Genomic DNA, 15224 nt, shown 5'->3' with positions numbered 1-15224 from the left:
GCTAAGAGGCTGCTAATGCCTGCTCTGTGGTTGAAATGTGCTAGTTCTATAAGAAAGAAAAAGGTGATTCAAGAGCTTATGCTGAGCCTCAGTGCTAAAGCTGGGATAACACCTTTTAATTAAAACCAAATGCATTGAAATGTAAATGAAGCCATATAACGTAGATTTATTGTTTGGTTACATTTTAAATTCAGTCTATGTGCTGCGGCTTTAAGTGATCACACTGAATGTGTTTTGTCAACCAGCCAAACTGCTTATTTTTTACCGACATGTGAGTTTAACATATTGCAACATACATTTTAATTGCAGTGTGTGTGTGTCTGTGTTTGTGTGTGTGGTGGGTACCACTTACAGACTACTCATTTGTTTGGAATGCACATAAATTCTCGACTTTACTGTAGGGGCACAGCTGGCCAAACGCTTAATGTACCAACAAAAACACAGAGCCGAGACGTTATGAAGTTCAGCGTGTGAGGAACCAGGCCACAACAGAACCAGAACCAGCTTGTAAATTCCTGGAAGAAAATCCAAAATGAAACTCCGGTAACCAGTTCACAACGTGCACAAACTGAGTGTGAGAAAGAGAAACTGTCCCTCACCTTTGTTCTTTCACCAAGTTATTGACACATGACCTTTTAGGGGAATTAAAGATTTGCTCTACTGCCACAATTTTAATGAAACAGCAATGACCAGCAAATCTTACATGTGTAGAGCAGCAAATGACAAAGGTCTTTTGAACCTCCTCTAGTGCCTGAAGGCAATGCCTGGCATATTCAACGCAGTACAGATCCTGCATGCAGACGGCTTAGTTTGTACGGCTAAGTCAATTCAAGGAAGGACTCAATGCCAGCAGTATTAGCATGACATTTCCTTCATGGAGTTCTAACTGTGACACAAAACAAATTCATTTAGTGGCTTAATAGAAAACGCATTACTATTATTTTCTTGTGCTTGAGTCCTGCTTGTCAATCACATGTCCTGTCGTTTGTCTGGGTTTTACTCGCCTCAGTGTCAAAACGCATACGTATATAAAAGAAAACAGCAGAAGTGGCGCAGAGATCCTGTACCTGTTCCATCCAGAGAGTGAAGGAGCGCTGCCAGGAGTTCTTCTTCTCTAGATGCAGGTACGTGTTGAAGAGGATGAGGTAAATGTAGCGCTCCAGGTACTGCAGGCTCCTCAGCAGCAGCTGCTGACAGTCCTTCTCCGTCTTACCACTTTTGATCTGAGAAAAGAGGCAATCAAAGCTGTAGTGGGATATCAAGCGGGCACAACAAACACGCTTTTTGCTACATTTTTACATTCACGCTGTGTTAAGCATTAGAACCCAGGCAGTGGTTGGTCTATCACTAGCATATGGATTAACTCTGCCACATTTCACTGGCAGTTGTTGATCCTGCTAAGGGAAGAACATGAAAACATGCCAATAAAGAGTGAGAAATACAATTCAGTAAAAGGCAAATTCAAAGAGAAATTAATGAAACCAGCCAAATTTAATTGTCATACTGTCATACACAAGGAGTCAGTCTAATTTTTCTTATTCTGTTTACGTTAATCATACAGTAACAGCAGTCAAGGACACGTGTGATGAACTAGTTTACCAGTGAGATTGGGCATGTTTTCATCTTATATAACATCCTCATTCCTGCACTGTGTTAATCCTATACACCCCCCAGACCCCCAACCCTGCCTGCATGGACATTATTTCCGCTTAGCACCGACAAAATATTGTCTATCTCAGTCTCCCTCAGGCCACCAGCTCCACCAGCAGATGGTCTATAAACACATATGGTGTGCCACGCATCGACAGCTTTGACTAATCCATTGCAATACACAAAACATCAAGACTGAAAAAAGAGGAAGCTCTTAGCACCAGTTCACAATGTCACTCTCTTTCCTCCAACCACATTAGGAAAATGAATTAAAAATCAGCAACCACAGTCATTTAGTAGATGAAACCTTAGCAGGTTTGTATCTTAAAGTAAAATAGGTTTCTGTGCTGCTGGAGGAGAGGAGAGGGTCTGCACACACTCCCAGAGGGTCCGACTAAAAGGGGCAAGAAGCCGAAGATTTCACATCTTCTCCGCATGTTTCACGCAATTTCTTCAAACGAGTGCCAAGCTGTCATTTCATGATGCTCGGGGCGCTAAATTTATTTGAACTTGAAGATGAAAGGGCAGAGTGTTGCTCTTTACACACAACTGCCACAATGGAAGTTCAGATGAAGGACTTACAGGAGACACGAAGAGTATAGGTCAGTGAGTGAAAATGAGTCTAGGAGGTGGGTGTTCATATGAAGCAAAAACAGAGAATCAATATTAAATCCAATGGAAATCTGTGCTTACCCTTGGCATTGAGTTCAAATTTTGACATGAATGCTTCCTGTTGGCCGATAGCGAGCAATCTTGAGGGTATGGAGAGCCAGAAGGTTCAAAATGGAGGACACCATTGTAGCTTATTCGATGTGTTGCACAATCCATTTTTAATTAAGTCTTGTCTGCATAAGAGCATGGTTTTAAGAGTAATGAATGAAATTATGCTTAATCCTAAAAACAAAGTCAGTGCTCTTGTTACTGACAAGTGCTTGCCAGCTCCTGATGCGATAGCTCACCAGCTACAGTAGTTCAACTAGCCCTGCAAACATCCACTCTGTCACCACGCCTCTCGCACTGCCCGTTTCATGAGGACTCCACTGATTAACTATGTTGTGTGACTTGCTTTTTGGGTCTCAAAAGTTGGCAGATCTAACCAGGAAAGTTTCTAAGCTTTCACAAGGTGAAATATTTTCTGAGCTCTCGCCTATTAAGTCTCAAATTGCTGGGTTTGGAGACCTTTCTATTTTCATCCTCATTTTTATCATTACTATCAAGGCGTTTTATTCTCCATCTTTTTTACCTTAATTTTCTATTTCCTGTTCATTCTACGTCTTTTCTCATGTGAAGCACTTGGTGCATGTGAGTTCTTTGTTGAAAGCACTTTGAGCTGCAATACAAATAATGTTTTTTATTACTATTGTTAAGTTGGCATCACTGTTCTTATTAACCTTGACTCTCTGCTGTTTCTTGCCAGGCAGATATTATACAGTCTTTCTTTAAACTTACTTGCCAGAAATAGCAGTTCCCAGTTTAATATGTGGGTAAAGGAGAGCCAGATGGACTGCACCATGCAGTCTATGTGCAAGAGCACCAAAACAATGAGATAAAAGAGGCTAAAAGCTAGTCATTTGATTCAGTGTTAACGTACAAAAAAAATGCTAAATGCAGGTTTACATGTTGCCATATACCTTGTATGAACCCAGCCAAGTGTAACAAAATACAAACTTCAACTGCAACTCTTGTTGAAATCACATGTTATGATGAATTACATCTATCCCGCTCATTCATGTCTATACTTAACTTGTGTCAGATAGTAGAACCACCCGCTAGCCCAGCCTTAAAAGACCTTCCAATACCTTGTGATTTAAACAACGTGGGTGATCACAGTCATCTGACAAGCAAGGCAAAGTACTTGTGTCTAGACAACTTCAAGCTGTGTGTGATACGGCTGATAAACTCTTAGAAAAACATGACAATAAGAAACTTCTGATGGCAGACCATCAGGCCATTCTTTCATCTCCTCTCCACTGTTATCTTGGAAGAAACACGCCAGCAGATAGTAGTTTTGACATTTCGAAGGAGCTCAGTTGGTAAGCCATCTACCAAAATCTACCATGGTACACCCTAGTATTCACAAATGCCCTTAAACTCCACTGTTTTATCAATCAACACTATAGTTACGTGGTTATTATTGTCATAATTACTAAATGATTTGAGTTTTCATGGCAAAACCCTAGTGTCAGAAAGACGATAACAGTGCAATTATCCAAAGAATGCGATGCTTCTGTAATTCCCTTGACTGTTATTCAAGAGGGAAGATAATAGTGCTCTCGCAGGACTAAAGGCACTGTAAAGAGGGGAGAGAGGAAAAATGTCTGTGCATATAAAAATGTGAAAAATGAATTCAAGTTTTGCTTAGGAAACCTAGCAGAGCAGAACTTGGCAACAAAGCAGTGCTGTAACAGCGCGATTACACACCACTTCACACAAAGTCAGGTTGCCACTTCTCACAGAGTAAGGTTGGTAATTGAGCTCTTTAATTATAGCCTGTGAGCAGCACTGAGGTGCATGCAGACAGGCCTTCATCAGTGCGGCGAGTTTTCTGTTTTCCCTCCTCCTTTTTTTTCTTTTTCTGATTGCTTAAAGCCCTGCACTTCCAGGCATCGAGGGAAAAGGTCTGCCTTCCAGCTGTGTGTCTGTGCGGCTAAGTTCGAGTTGTGTGCTGGATTGAAAAGCATGTCAATTGGGGTTAACTGAGAGTAACAAGCCGGGATGAGGTGTTGTCCAGCTCAATGGACTGTCAGCAGCTCTTCAGACACTTGACACTAATGAGAATTTGACCGCTTGTGGTCATTCGAGAGTCACAGTGAGTTTATCTCCTGTACCTGCAGCCTCAAAAACTGTCAAATCAGTGCAGTCGAAGCAGGTCTTTTCCATGGATGAAACAGAGTTAAAAGGTTATTTGCTCACAGTTAGCAGCATATCAGGGGAGTGTGGTGGAGAATTGTGGGGGCTGCACAGAGAATCATGAAAGTTTACCAAGTAGGTGGGCTAGTACTCAGGGTAATTTGAAATGTGCACAGTGCACCATAATACGATCATTCCAGAGCTGAATGACGCAACAGAGAGAGAGGGGGAATGAGTGGGGTTTCCTGTCCATTCCCAAACAGCCTTGGTTGGATCCCAGTTTTCCAAGCATCTGCAGCAGAGCGGAGGAGAAACTACACCTAGGAAAACAAAGGATGTGCTGTCTGTTGTCTATCAACTCTCTCAGAACACAGAAGAAGAAAGAAAGCATACACGCACGTCGCTTTCTCTGATCTCGCTCAGTGAACATTGACCACAGTGGCAGAGCAGGTGAACGCTGGTGAACCCGATCACCCTGTGCGCCCTGCTACCCCAGGGGGCTTTCTGCATTTCATCTCCCAGCCTGAAAATCCACCGTGCCAAAGCCTGGCAGCTATCTGTGCACAAGCCACGGCCAAATACCGACCTCATAACACACACACACGGGCTCAGATCAGTTTGCACAGATTACATAATTCACACCTCTACGATCTGCGCAACCCCAATTCTGCGGCTGCCATCTGTCTGTCTGCATTGACTGAGCCATATGTGTGGTTGAGAGGCCTCTCGTGCACTCTCCGAAATTCCTTCAGAAAACAATGTTGGGGAAGATGTGGTGAAGAAACAGAGTAAATTTCTTCCATTCCATGTAAAAGAGACAGCCTTGACAGCTTTGAATTCGCATGGATTACATTTTTTAAGTTCTGGGACAATGCACTATACTAATAACCACATCCACTTCTCAGCATTTTGTCTGAGAAGCTAAGAAAAAGTCTGGAAACAATGCATTACCCTCTATACTGAGCTCAAAATTCCTTCTAGTTCTACAGGCAAAGCAATTTCATAATCTTTTGAAGATAAAGAGGAAAAGATAAAGAGGAAAATACTGAGTTGGCGAAACAGAAGAGAGGATAAAAAAAAAGGTGAGAACCACAGCATCGTGCTTTCAGAACAAAAAGTGGCGAATGGTCAGTTCTCATTTGCCGTCAGAGGTGAAAACCATTCAGCCACCAGCTGAGGTGTGATGATGAACGTCCTCGGCTCTGCTCGGTCCTGAGCGGATTGGGAGGTTGGCCAAACACAGACCACATACCATTGTTGAGAGAGTCCAGGAATGCTGCTCGGCTGAGCAGAGCTCTGAGCGAGGACAATTTGAAAGTGAGTGGTTAAGAAAAAGTGGAGGCAGAGTTACCACTAATGAGAGCAGTGACAGCGTTCTGTTAAATGTATGACTGGAAAGACCTCATCTACCTCTCCTCAATACGAGCAGTACAGATTAGAAACCCTTTGACGGTTTCTGTGGAGTTTAAGGGGTTTTTTTTCTGTGGACATACAACATGTAAAACGGCGTGCACACCCTCCTCAACTCATCGTTAATCCAATCTTTTCAAACTTATGAATGCAGATAAAGGAACAGCACAACGAGTTGGGAAATATGCTTATTCTGATTCTTACAGATAGTTAGATGAGAAGACTGATACCACTCTCAGATGTATCCCTTCAATAAGAAGTCCAGTCGTAGGTCAATTTTGTTACTTTTGGACAAAGCCAGGCTAGCTGAGTCCCTACGGGAAGTATTCATGCTAAGCTAACTGGCTTGTGGCACCAGCTTAATATTCAGCACACGTTATGATAGTGGTATCAATCCTGTCGTCCAACTCTGGGTGAGAAAGCGAGCATTCATCCCAAAGTGTCAAACTCTAATTTTAAATGTCCAATATATAAGAATTGGCCAAGGTTGAATTCATACTCCAAACAAATAGGGGGCAGCATATCACCATAGGAACCACACACTGCTGCTAATTGTAGCTAACGTTAGCTCATTTTAAACCATCTGCCAATACTGGAAGCTCGGAGCACAGATGGAGTGTTGGTGTTGTTCACACTGCTAGAACAGGAGCTTCGGACTCCCAGGATGAGGAGGTTTTCGGGCCAGGTGGTGCTGGTGGGGAGCAGCACCGGAACGGACACCAAAAAGGGAGTCGGGAAAGCGGGCAACAGAACCGGGCAGGGAGAGGCGTTGATCATTTTTGATTGTTTTACACTAAAATTTTAACATATTGCATTTTGAATATGTACATTTCTTGATAACTGACTTGCAATTTATATTAAATGATATATTTGATTTGTTACTTTATCGTAACAGATGTACAGCAAAACTAGTTTTTCTTTGTTTGTGAGAGAAAGCGGGAGAAAAAAGACGGCGGGAGATAAATGGAGATGGTTTTCCTGTTGCTGATATGCACTAGTCAGGAAATACAGACATTGTGCAAGGCAGCGTTGGTTTGTAGAGTCAGTAAACTGAGTCAAGTCCACCACAAAGCATCTAGAACCACATCTAAATGAGCTGAAAACCTGCATTCAATATGCAGTAAGACACAAAACATTTGGGCATAATGACTCAAAACTACACTGGAAATGTGGCTGCTGAGGAGAAGATGCTTTGTCTGCCAGCGGATGCAAAAGTTAATGCAGCATTTTCAGGTAATATGACTTATAAAGTGGAAAACTGTTTGAGAATGTTCAAGCTTTCAATCCGATTCAGTGATAGAGAATCTTTAATTTCATACATGGATTTAGCGATTCCTGAAAATGATTATTGCTTTGTTGCTCACATCAGTATTAACCTAATCAGGCTTGTATAAACAATTTGAAGCACGTTCTTTACTCCCTTGTTAACTTTGTTCTTTTTGAAAATAAAAGTGCTTCAGGCAGTCAAAACTTCAAGGCAACAATTTTTTTTTTTTTGCACCAAACGAAAGTGATTTTTAGAGAAAAAGAGATGTACTTTGAAGCAACACCATAAATGCATTCGATATAAGTTTGTGAATGATCGAAAACTGCCCCAGGCAACTGTTTCAGTCTCCGCCTTTTAATTCAAGCACGTCAGAGCGGAGTCAGACAGAAGTTCACAATAATCCCCGGATACGCGTCACAGCCTGCAGCCTGCAGGTGTAGGTGTATTAAAGATAAACACCACCAACTTATGAGACATACTGCCTGACCCGGGCCCACGTCTTGTGTGAGCAGGGATGCTGCGCGTCATAAGGTTTGGTATAAAAGGGTTCCACATGTTCAGCAGTCCAACATGTGGTCCGTGATGTAAAAGGGTGAACAGGTTAATCTGAAAATCTCACTGTGTCAAAACTGCATACACTCAAAGACCCGTCAATAATGACGAGCGCTCAGCATTGGTACAACAGGCTTATTTATGGTCTACAGTGGTTTTTATTTATGGTCACAGCAATGTGAACCCCCACCCCTCTCCTTCAACACACATACTGACAGGGATGTTAGTCAATCACTGGCTAGCTAGTGCTATTGATTTATCACCAGAGTGTTTGACAGCACTTGCAATTTTTGTCCATCTCCGGCAGTGAATCTTTCTAGAGTGTTGTCCATGTGTGTGACAAGCATTGACAGCATTGACATCTCTCACAGACGGCAGCTTGTCATTTCACCTTTTGCCTTGCACTCAAAAGGCAGCAATAAAAACATCAGGGAAGACAAATGACTTCACATCGCAGAGTAGAGGACTAGAAAAAGCAATTTTTGGATATGTCAGATGTTATTTTCTTTCCTGATATTTGTCTCGAATGGCTAAATCAGCTGGTACATCATTAAGTGAGTGCCTAGTTATCGCCCTGGATACACCAAGCCCAGACAGCCATCACCCCCTGTAGGACTGTTGCTGGGACGGTGCCTTGCCAGTCCATTGCCCCTGAGCCTCAGTCCCTAGGACTTGGCTTGACCGGTTAAAGCTGAGCATGGACCAGTTGATATGGAACATGAACTGGTCGCTGGAGAGGTGCCAGTTCATCTCTGGGGCAATACTGAGATGCCCTTGAGCAAAGCATCCAACAGCTAACTGCTCGAGAGGCTGTGCTATGAGACAGACCAGGATTGGAAATTAGCACCAGCCACCAGCCATGTGGGTAAATTTTTAATGTGGTGGATGAATTTCATTGACCAACCAGCTATGGTGGCGGCTAAACAAATAATTGAAAAAAAAAAAAACCCTCAATCTTGCCATCAGGAGCACCAGAAGAAATCCCGGTCGGTCATGTGACCATTGTAAGCCTGAAGGAGCCTGAAGGCACTGGCTGCAGAGTCTGTGTGTTTACAACTGTTGTCTAACCATTTACTGACAATTTAAGTCTCCTTGACTTGTACCTTGTAGATTTTTGAGCGGCGAGAGGCAATCAGTTGAGGTTTGAAGGCCAAGGACTGCTTCATGGGAGGAAAAAACAACATTCAGGTGTATGAGGACATAAAATGTCAATGGTAATAATTATAAGAGGATCTGGATATTTTTTTCAGTGAACATGAAAAAAATGTTGAGCCTTAAAATACGTTGCACCTTGATATAAACCATTTTAGTCTAGTTTAGTTTAATCCCTGCATGCTGGCAGACAAGTGTTGGAGGTTGACCCTGGTCGGTCGGAGACTGGACTGAGAAGAGCACATTAAGGAGAGGTCCGTCTGCTTGACATATGGTGCCAATTACCAGCTGATGGGGTTGCCGAGGTAAAAAGGCCAATCCATATTGGCCCTTCCCACCCAGGTTTACACAAGCAGCCATTCATGACATTCACGAACACCTCCCACCCAAATCCTAAACCAAACCTCAACCTGTCTAGAGTGGACAGGCAGCCTACACATGGCTTCTTGACTCAATGTACAGACAACTCAAAGTCAAGTGTACATGCTGATTTTCAGGTGGGGTCATTACAAACCAGGGCCCAACAGCAATTTTTGGAACTTCTTTCCATCCAGGCTGACAGATGCCATATTTTAAATATATAACTTGAATGGCAATGGGACAATGTACAAGGCATTTAAATCAAACAGTAATAAAGAATGCTTAAAGATTAAAACTTGCTGTTTTTTCTCTCTCTATCATTGGCTGACACATAAAATGGATTTCACGAGTGACTCACCTTCAAACTAAGATGCCTTACTCTGGCCTTTGCTCTGATGATGTTGATACAAGCCTCAAACATGGTTAATAATCTGTATTATTCCCATTTTAGGGTATCTCGAACATCAGTCTAAGGCTTACTTATATTCAGTTGCTCTTAAGCTAAGCTGTGACTTGAGGGTTAGGGTTCCTGTTTGGAAATGGGCAGGCACTTTCTAAAAAGTACTTGACATGTGATGGGAGGAACCACCATCTATCTATCACCATCTGTCATTCTGATATAGCTGATGCTATAGCAGCATCTATGCTAGCCTCTTGAGGAGCCCACAGCCGTAGCTGCTAGTAGTTCCTCATAGGATGCTGATTGGTCTGAACCGGATGTGGTTTGGCCACAAATTCATATCTTGAGGCCTGGCAAGATGGATTCTCTTGTCATGAAATCTTTGATCTCACTAATCCAGCTGCCTCGCAGATAAACTATTTATTTGCTAACACAAATTAGCAATTTGTACTCTTGAATGATTTAATTCTTTCTCTTAAATGAGCAAAAATAACCTGGCTCTGGTAGCTGCCACATAATAATATGAACCAATGTATGAGCCAACTTGCATCTGGGTGATAACATTCATTACCACTGACCCGTTTTACCAGCCTAGGCAATCAAATAACTTTCTAAAAATAATACAGTGCTATTATTTTCCTCTCTTGTGATTGCCATACATGATTGAAAATATAGACGGTGGGCATGAAAAATATAATTTTATAGTACATTAAGCACCATCTCATCTCTGAACCTACCTGTGCTGAGGCAAAAAACTTTATCCCCAACGTTTTCCCCACGGTATGGACTCGCATTATTGAATCTCAGGTTTTTGCCTAACTCCGTTGCTTCTTTTTCTATCAACACTGTCTCTTTTCATTCTGTCTCCTTCTATAAAAAAACATGTTATATAACTAACTAACTTTGCTTGTGCTTAGGTCTGTGTAAACTGTGTACCTCGCATTAGAAACATCAGACATTATTATACTAATAGTTGAGATACTAAAACCTTTGGCATCCTTGTGTGTTCATCCCCCAGCTGCTTGTATGTGTAAAAGTGAGAGAAGTATATGAACATATTTCTTTATATTCCTTTGGGTTGCATGAACCTAACCAGCTTATGCATGTTTTTTTTTTTTTACATGCACTTCCATTTTTCTGAAAACCCGACCATCCACCCATCCAGCCTGCTGCCTGCCAGGTTGGCCAGTAGCAAAGCAATCCAAGTTATATACATCATCTGGCTTCAAGCTGCAGAGCTGATCTTTATGGATCAAGATGGTGCCCAAAACTCATTTTTTTAAAAAAGCAGCAGAGAAGCCATGTAGCAGCCAGCGAGAGGAAAGGAAGGAGATGCCTTTATGTTGATGGTTTCTACAGATTCCAATCCTCTGTCTGTCTTTTTCCAGTCGCTCAGCCACACTGCGCTGATTAAATCATGAAGTCGAGGTTGAGGTGGATTTTAGGGGCAAGCTGTGTCAATCTGTATACTGTGTGTAGAGATCTGCCATCAACCAGTCTGTCTATCTAGCCAAGGGCTTGAAAACAAATGTGAAAAGTTCAGATACTTTATCATGACATTACAAGCAAAGTCTTGTGGATTATGATCTCTATCTGAATACATTTAACCTTCCTTTAATATTAAAATCAAATGTTTAACAGCTCTAGCAAACAATCAAACAGTGTCCAACTCAAAAATAAGTCTCAAAAATAAGCAAAAACTAAGCAACTGCAGAAGGAATGTACTGTATAATCAATGGTCAATAGGCGTTTGACTAGAAAAGGCCAATTTCTCAGACAAAAAGACGGGGTAGAAATGCATCACGTGTCTGGAGAGCAGAGATTACAAAAGCCACAGGAGGAGACAGGGCTCATCAACTTAGCCTACACAGAGACTGGAATATCTGCCCACATTAACCACACGCATTATGGTACATTCTGTACGTGCACATGCCTGGCAACAGAGCACATGGAGACTCCCACTGTGAATCAATCATTTACTGAGCTATCAAAATATCTTGCGCATGCAAACCCACCACTGGGGCATTAAAGTGGTATGTCTGTGAGCTACAACTAATCAGACATTCAATATGCACTCTCGGCCATGAATGACATTTTCTATCAATGCTGGTGCTTAACTGACAGCAAATGTATTGATGGTTGACTTTTTTTTTCCCCCCCTGAGTGAACCACAATGCTGATGGTAAGACCATGCTGTTTGTGAGCCACAGTGCAGCTCGTTCAGACACTATTTTCCAATAATTACGGACGTGTTACCATGAATTGATGATTTCATCTAGCACCGTACAGGAAACATTTTACACCTTTCTAACACATTAGTTCTACACTAATGATCAGATTCCCAAGCTGGACTTTTAGATTAATGCTAACAACATGCTAAACATAAACATGCTACATGCTAGACATCACATGCTGCATGTCAACATGAACGTTCGCAAGAATGCTAAACATCTATACAAACATAGTGTAACCATGCTCAGTCACACTCTGTCACTGGCTGGTTCAAACTCACTCGACTTTGCGTTGTGTATATATTTTTTAAAGAAGTCGAGAAGCTGAAGTGTCTTTTTTTATGCAGTTTATTATCCGACCTGGTAAACATGAGAACAGTCTGGTCAGCGGGCTCTGGCGTCTCGTGCACAGCACACTATAACAGGAGCAGCACATTCATTTACGCTAACGCTACTGGATAGCTAGCATAAAAACCTCAGTGACATCCTTAATGGAGTAGTATGACATATCCCTCACACACTCTACATCCCAGTAGTTCATACTGCATATACATTTATAAAATAAACAAGGGTTCATCATACCAATAGCCATTTATTTGCCCGTACTGTGCACGACAACCTACCTCAAGCAGGCCTCTCGGGAACTGACAGGGCTAAACCGATCCGGTGGCACGCTATAGCTCCCGAGGGGGCGCTATTGAGCCAACAACAATAAAATAAATAAAAAACGAATTACAGCAAGTGGAATTATTTAACATTTATATCCTGTTACAATAGCAAACATCAGGGCTGTACCAAATGCTAATGTACTAAATATTAAAAGCGAATTGGATAGTCCATGCCTATCAGAGGCAAGCGAAGTAGAGTTTAGACAAAGCTGGAGCCAAGTCTAATACAGAGCTAATACTTTTACTTTGCACCTGCAATAACAGATTTTTTGTTACCTCTTGGGGGCGACAAAAACAAGTTTTGAGCACTGATACACAATATTCTCACCTTACAAAGTTGATATTGGGAATGTGCTAACCACTACAAATGACACCTCTCATATAGTTCTAATTATATATTCATATAAAATGATTCATCATACATTTGTGTACACTTTATTTTTCAGTTCAGTCAATAATCTGATCTAATCTAATCTGGAAGAAGATCAGCTGTGACATATCTATCCTCTCGCGCCAAGTTGCTAGAAGCAGTTTATTTCAGATTTGTCAGGTTGCTCAAAGAAATGCCAATTAAATGTTTATTCTGTCAGGTGGTCTTACAGCAGCACATCTCATTCACGCTTACCGCCATTTTTCAGGCTCTGGAAAAAAAAAAAGACATGCCCAACAACACAAACAATTTGTCTGAATCACAAAAACCATACCAGAGATGTAGTCTGTGAATAAAAAGGTGTCGTACCACCCACCATTTTTCTCCCTATTAGTCATGTGGCTCTTAACAACTGTAAAGTCGCTGTTTTTCAGCATCCAATCATTTTGTTTTCACCATCTGAGCACCTGTCCCTGGCAATCTGTGGAACGTATTCAGGCCTTGACCTCCGTTTACATTCACAAAAAGGTATTTTCACCTTCATTCAAACGCCAGCACACATCAAATCTGTGCCATTATGTCTATCTAGCCAAGGGCTTGAAAACAAATGTGAAAAGTTCAGATACTTTATCATGACATTACAAGCAAAGTCTTGTGGATTATGATCTCTATCTGAATACATTTAACCTTCCTTTAATATTAAAATCAAATGTTTAACAGCTCTAGCAAACAATCAAACAGTGTCCAACTCAAAAATAAGTCTCAAAAATAAGCAAAAACTAAGCAACTGCAGAAGGAATGTACTGTATAATCAATGGTCAATAGGCGTTTGACTAGAAAAGGCCAATTTTCTCAGACAAAAAGACGGGGTTGACGGGGTAGCAAACAATCAAACAGTGTCCAACTCAAGTGTCCAACTCAAATTATTTACATTCACAAAAAGGTATTTTCACCTTCATTCAAACGCCAGCACACATCAAATCTGTGCCATTATAATCCAAGAATGACAGATTGCAGGAAAAAGTCATTTGCGTCATATTGTGAGCCGGCTCTGCAGGAAAGCTGAATCCATTCGACAAGGCAGAGTTGAATGTTCCTCGCTGACTGTGTGAGTTGTTGGCACTTCGGGAGTAGTTATGGCATCGTAAACACGGGATTCATCTGTTGCTCAACTGTCCTCACGTATGAAACATGGCTTCCCCACCGGGGCATTGCAAAAGTGCAATTCTTGGAGAAACCCAACCAAGTCACGACTTCTGCATATCCCACATGGTCGGCATTTAAGTGACTTCACCACTGGGATCGTATTCCCGTAGGTATTTCTTCACTGCCAGTAGCTAGCTGGTGTGAAAGCTTCGACAAAAAAAGCTAGACCTTTTCCTGGTGAAATGATTTGGGGCTTAGCAAGATCCGTCAGATACCATGACCACAGCTACTGGGGGCATGCTTAAACTCTCATGCACGGCTTTGGAGGTAGTTATTCCTGGTCTGTGGGCCTGGTGCAATGACAGGTTTAGTGTGTGGGGGCAGGAAATGGCAACCCTCCTGTGCTCAGCGAGGTCTGAAGCGCTGTGGTTACGAGGGGGATGGGGGACGTGAGGGAGGTCAGGGCAAAGGGCAGGCCAGGGCAGTTCAGTTATTCAGGGTAAAAGGGGGACAGATGAGGGAGAAAACATAACGATTTCTGAAGTGTCAGCATGTAGATAGCGAAGTAAAGTGTGAATAAACACACATTATGATAACTGCAGCAGATTAGCCTTCAACAGTAGAGAGAATGACATTCATACTCATGAAGAAACACTATACAGTAAGACTATTTATGTATGCTGCCATACAGCTGCTCGTTTCGTTGTTAGATTGTAGATTAGCCCTGTGCTACATACTGTTGCCCTCGGGCAAAAGAAAACCTTTTTTTTTTCCCTCAGCCCTCTCCTCATATTTTTTCTTCATTCCTACACGTGGCAATGTGTTATGATGGTTTATTTGATATTGTTGTGCGGGTGTTATTCCTGCAACATTATCATAAATGTTGCTGCAGGTGCAAAAAGCAACAACGTCCACAGAGGGAGCCGGGCCTGGTGGTGGTCTGTATCCTGTGTGGGGCTTTTTGTTAGATTGTTGACTTCCTGTTTTCAGACCTAGTTCACTTATTATTTTCAGTTTCTTTTTTATTTTAGTTTTCTCTCGCCCTTTGGTCACATTTAGGCAACACAATTACTTGGTTAGGTTTAGGAAAAGATCACGGTTTTGGGTTAAATTAGCAAAAAACTTGTTAGAAAGGCTAAATTCTCCCCCATGTGCATATTTTTTCCGT

General features: G+C 41.8%; 1 protein-coding gene across 6 annotated transcripts in view; it reads right to left on the bottom strand.

Annotated features, from left to right (window-relative positions):
• pald1a (phosphatase domain containing paladin 1a) overlaps nt 1-15224 on the bottom strand; it is a 55924-nt gene that overhangs the window by 10737 nt on the left and 29963 nt on the right. For all 6 annotated transcript variants that reach the window (XM_041963263.1, XM_041963261.1, XM_041963262.1 and 3 more), the window contains one exon: nt 1068-1223. In XM_041963263.1, coding sequence (XP_041819197.1) covers nt 1068-1223 — 156 coding nt within the window. The remainder of the gene's footprint in view (nt 1-1067; nt 1224-15224) is intronic.

This window comes from Chelmon rostratus, chromosome 21 (assembly GCF_017976325.1).
Source record: "Chelmon rostratus isolate fCheRos1 chromosome 21, fCheRos1.pri, whole genome shotgun sequence".
Taxonomy (NCBI): domain Eukaryota; kingdom Metazoa; phylum Chordata; class Actinopteri; order Chaetodontiformes; family Chaetodontidae; genus Chelmon; species Chelmon rostratus.
This window is presented reverse-complemented; position numbering and strand designations above follow the sequence as displayed.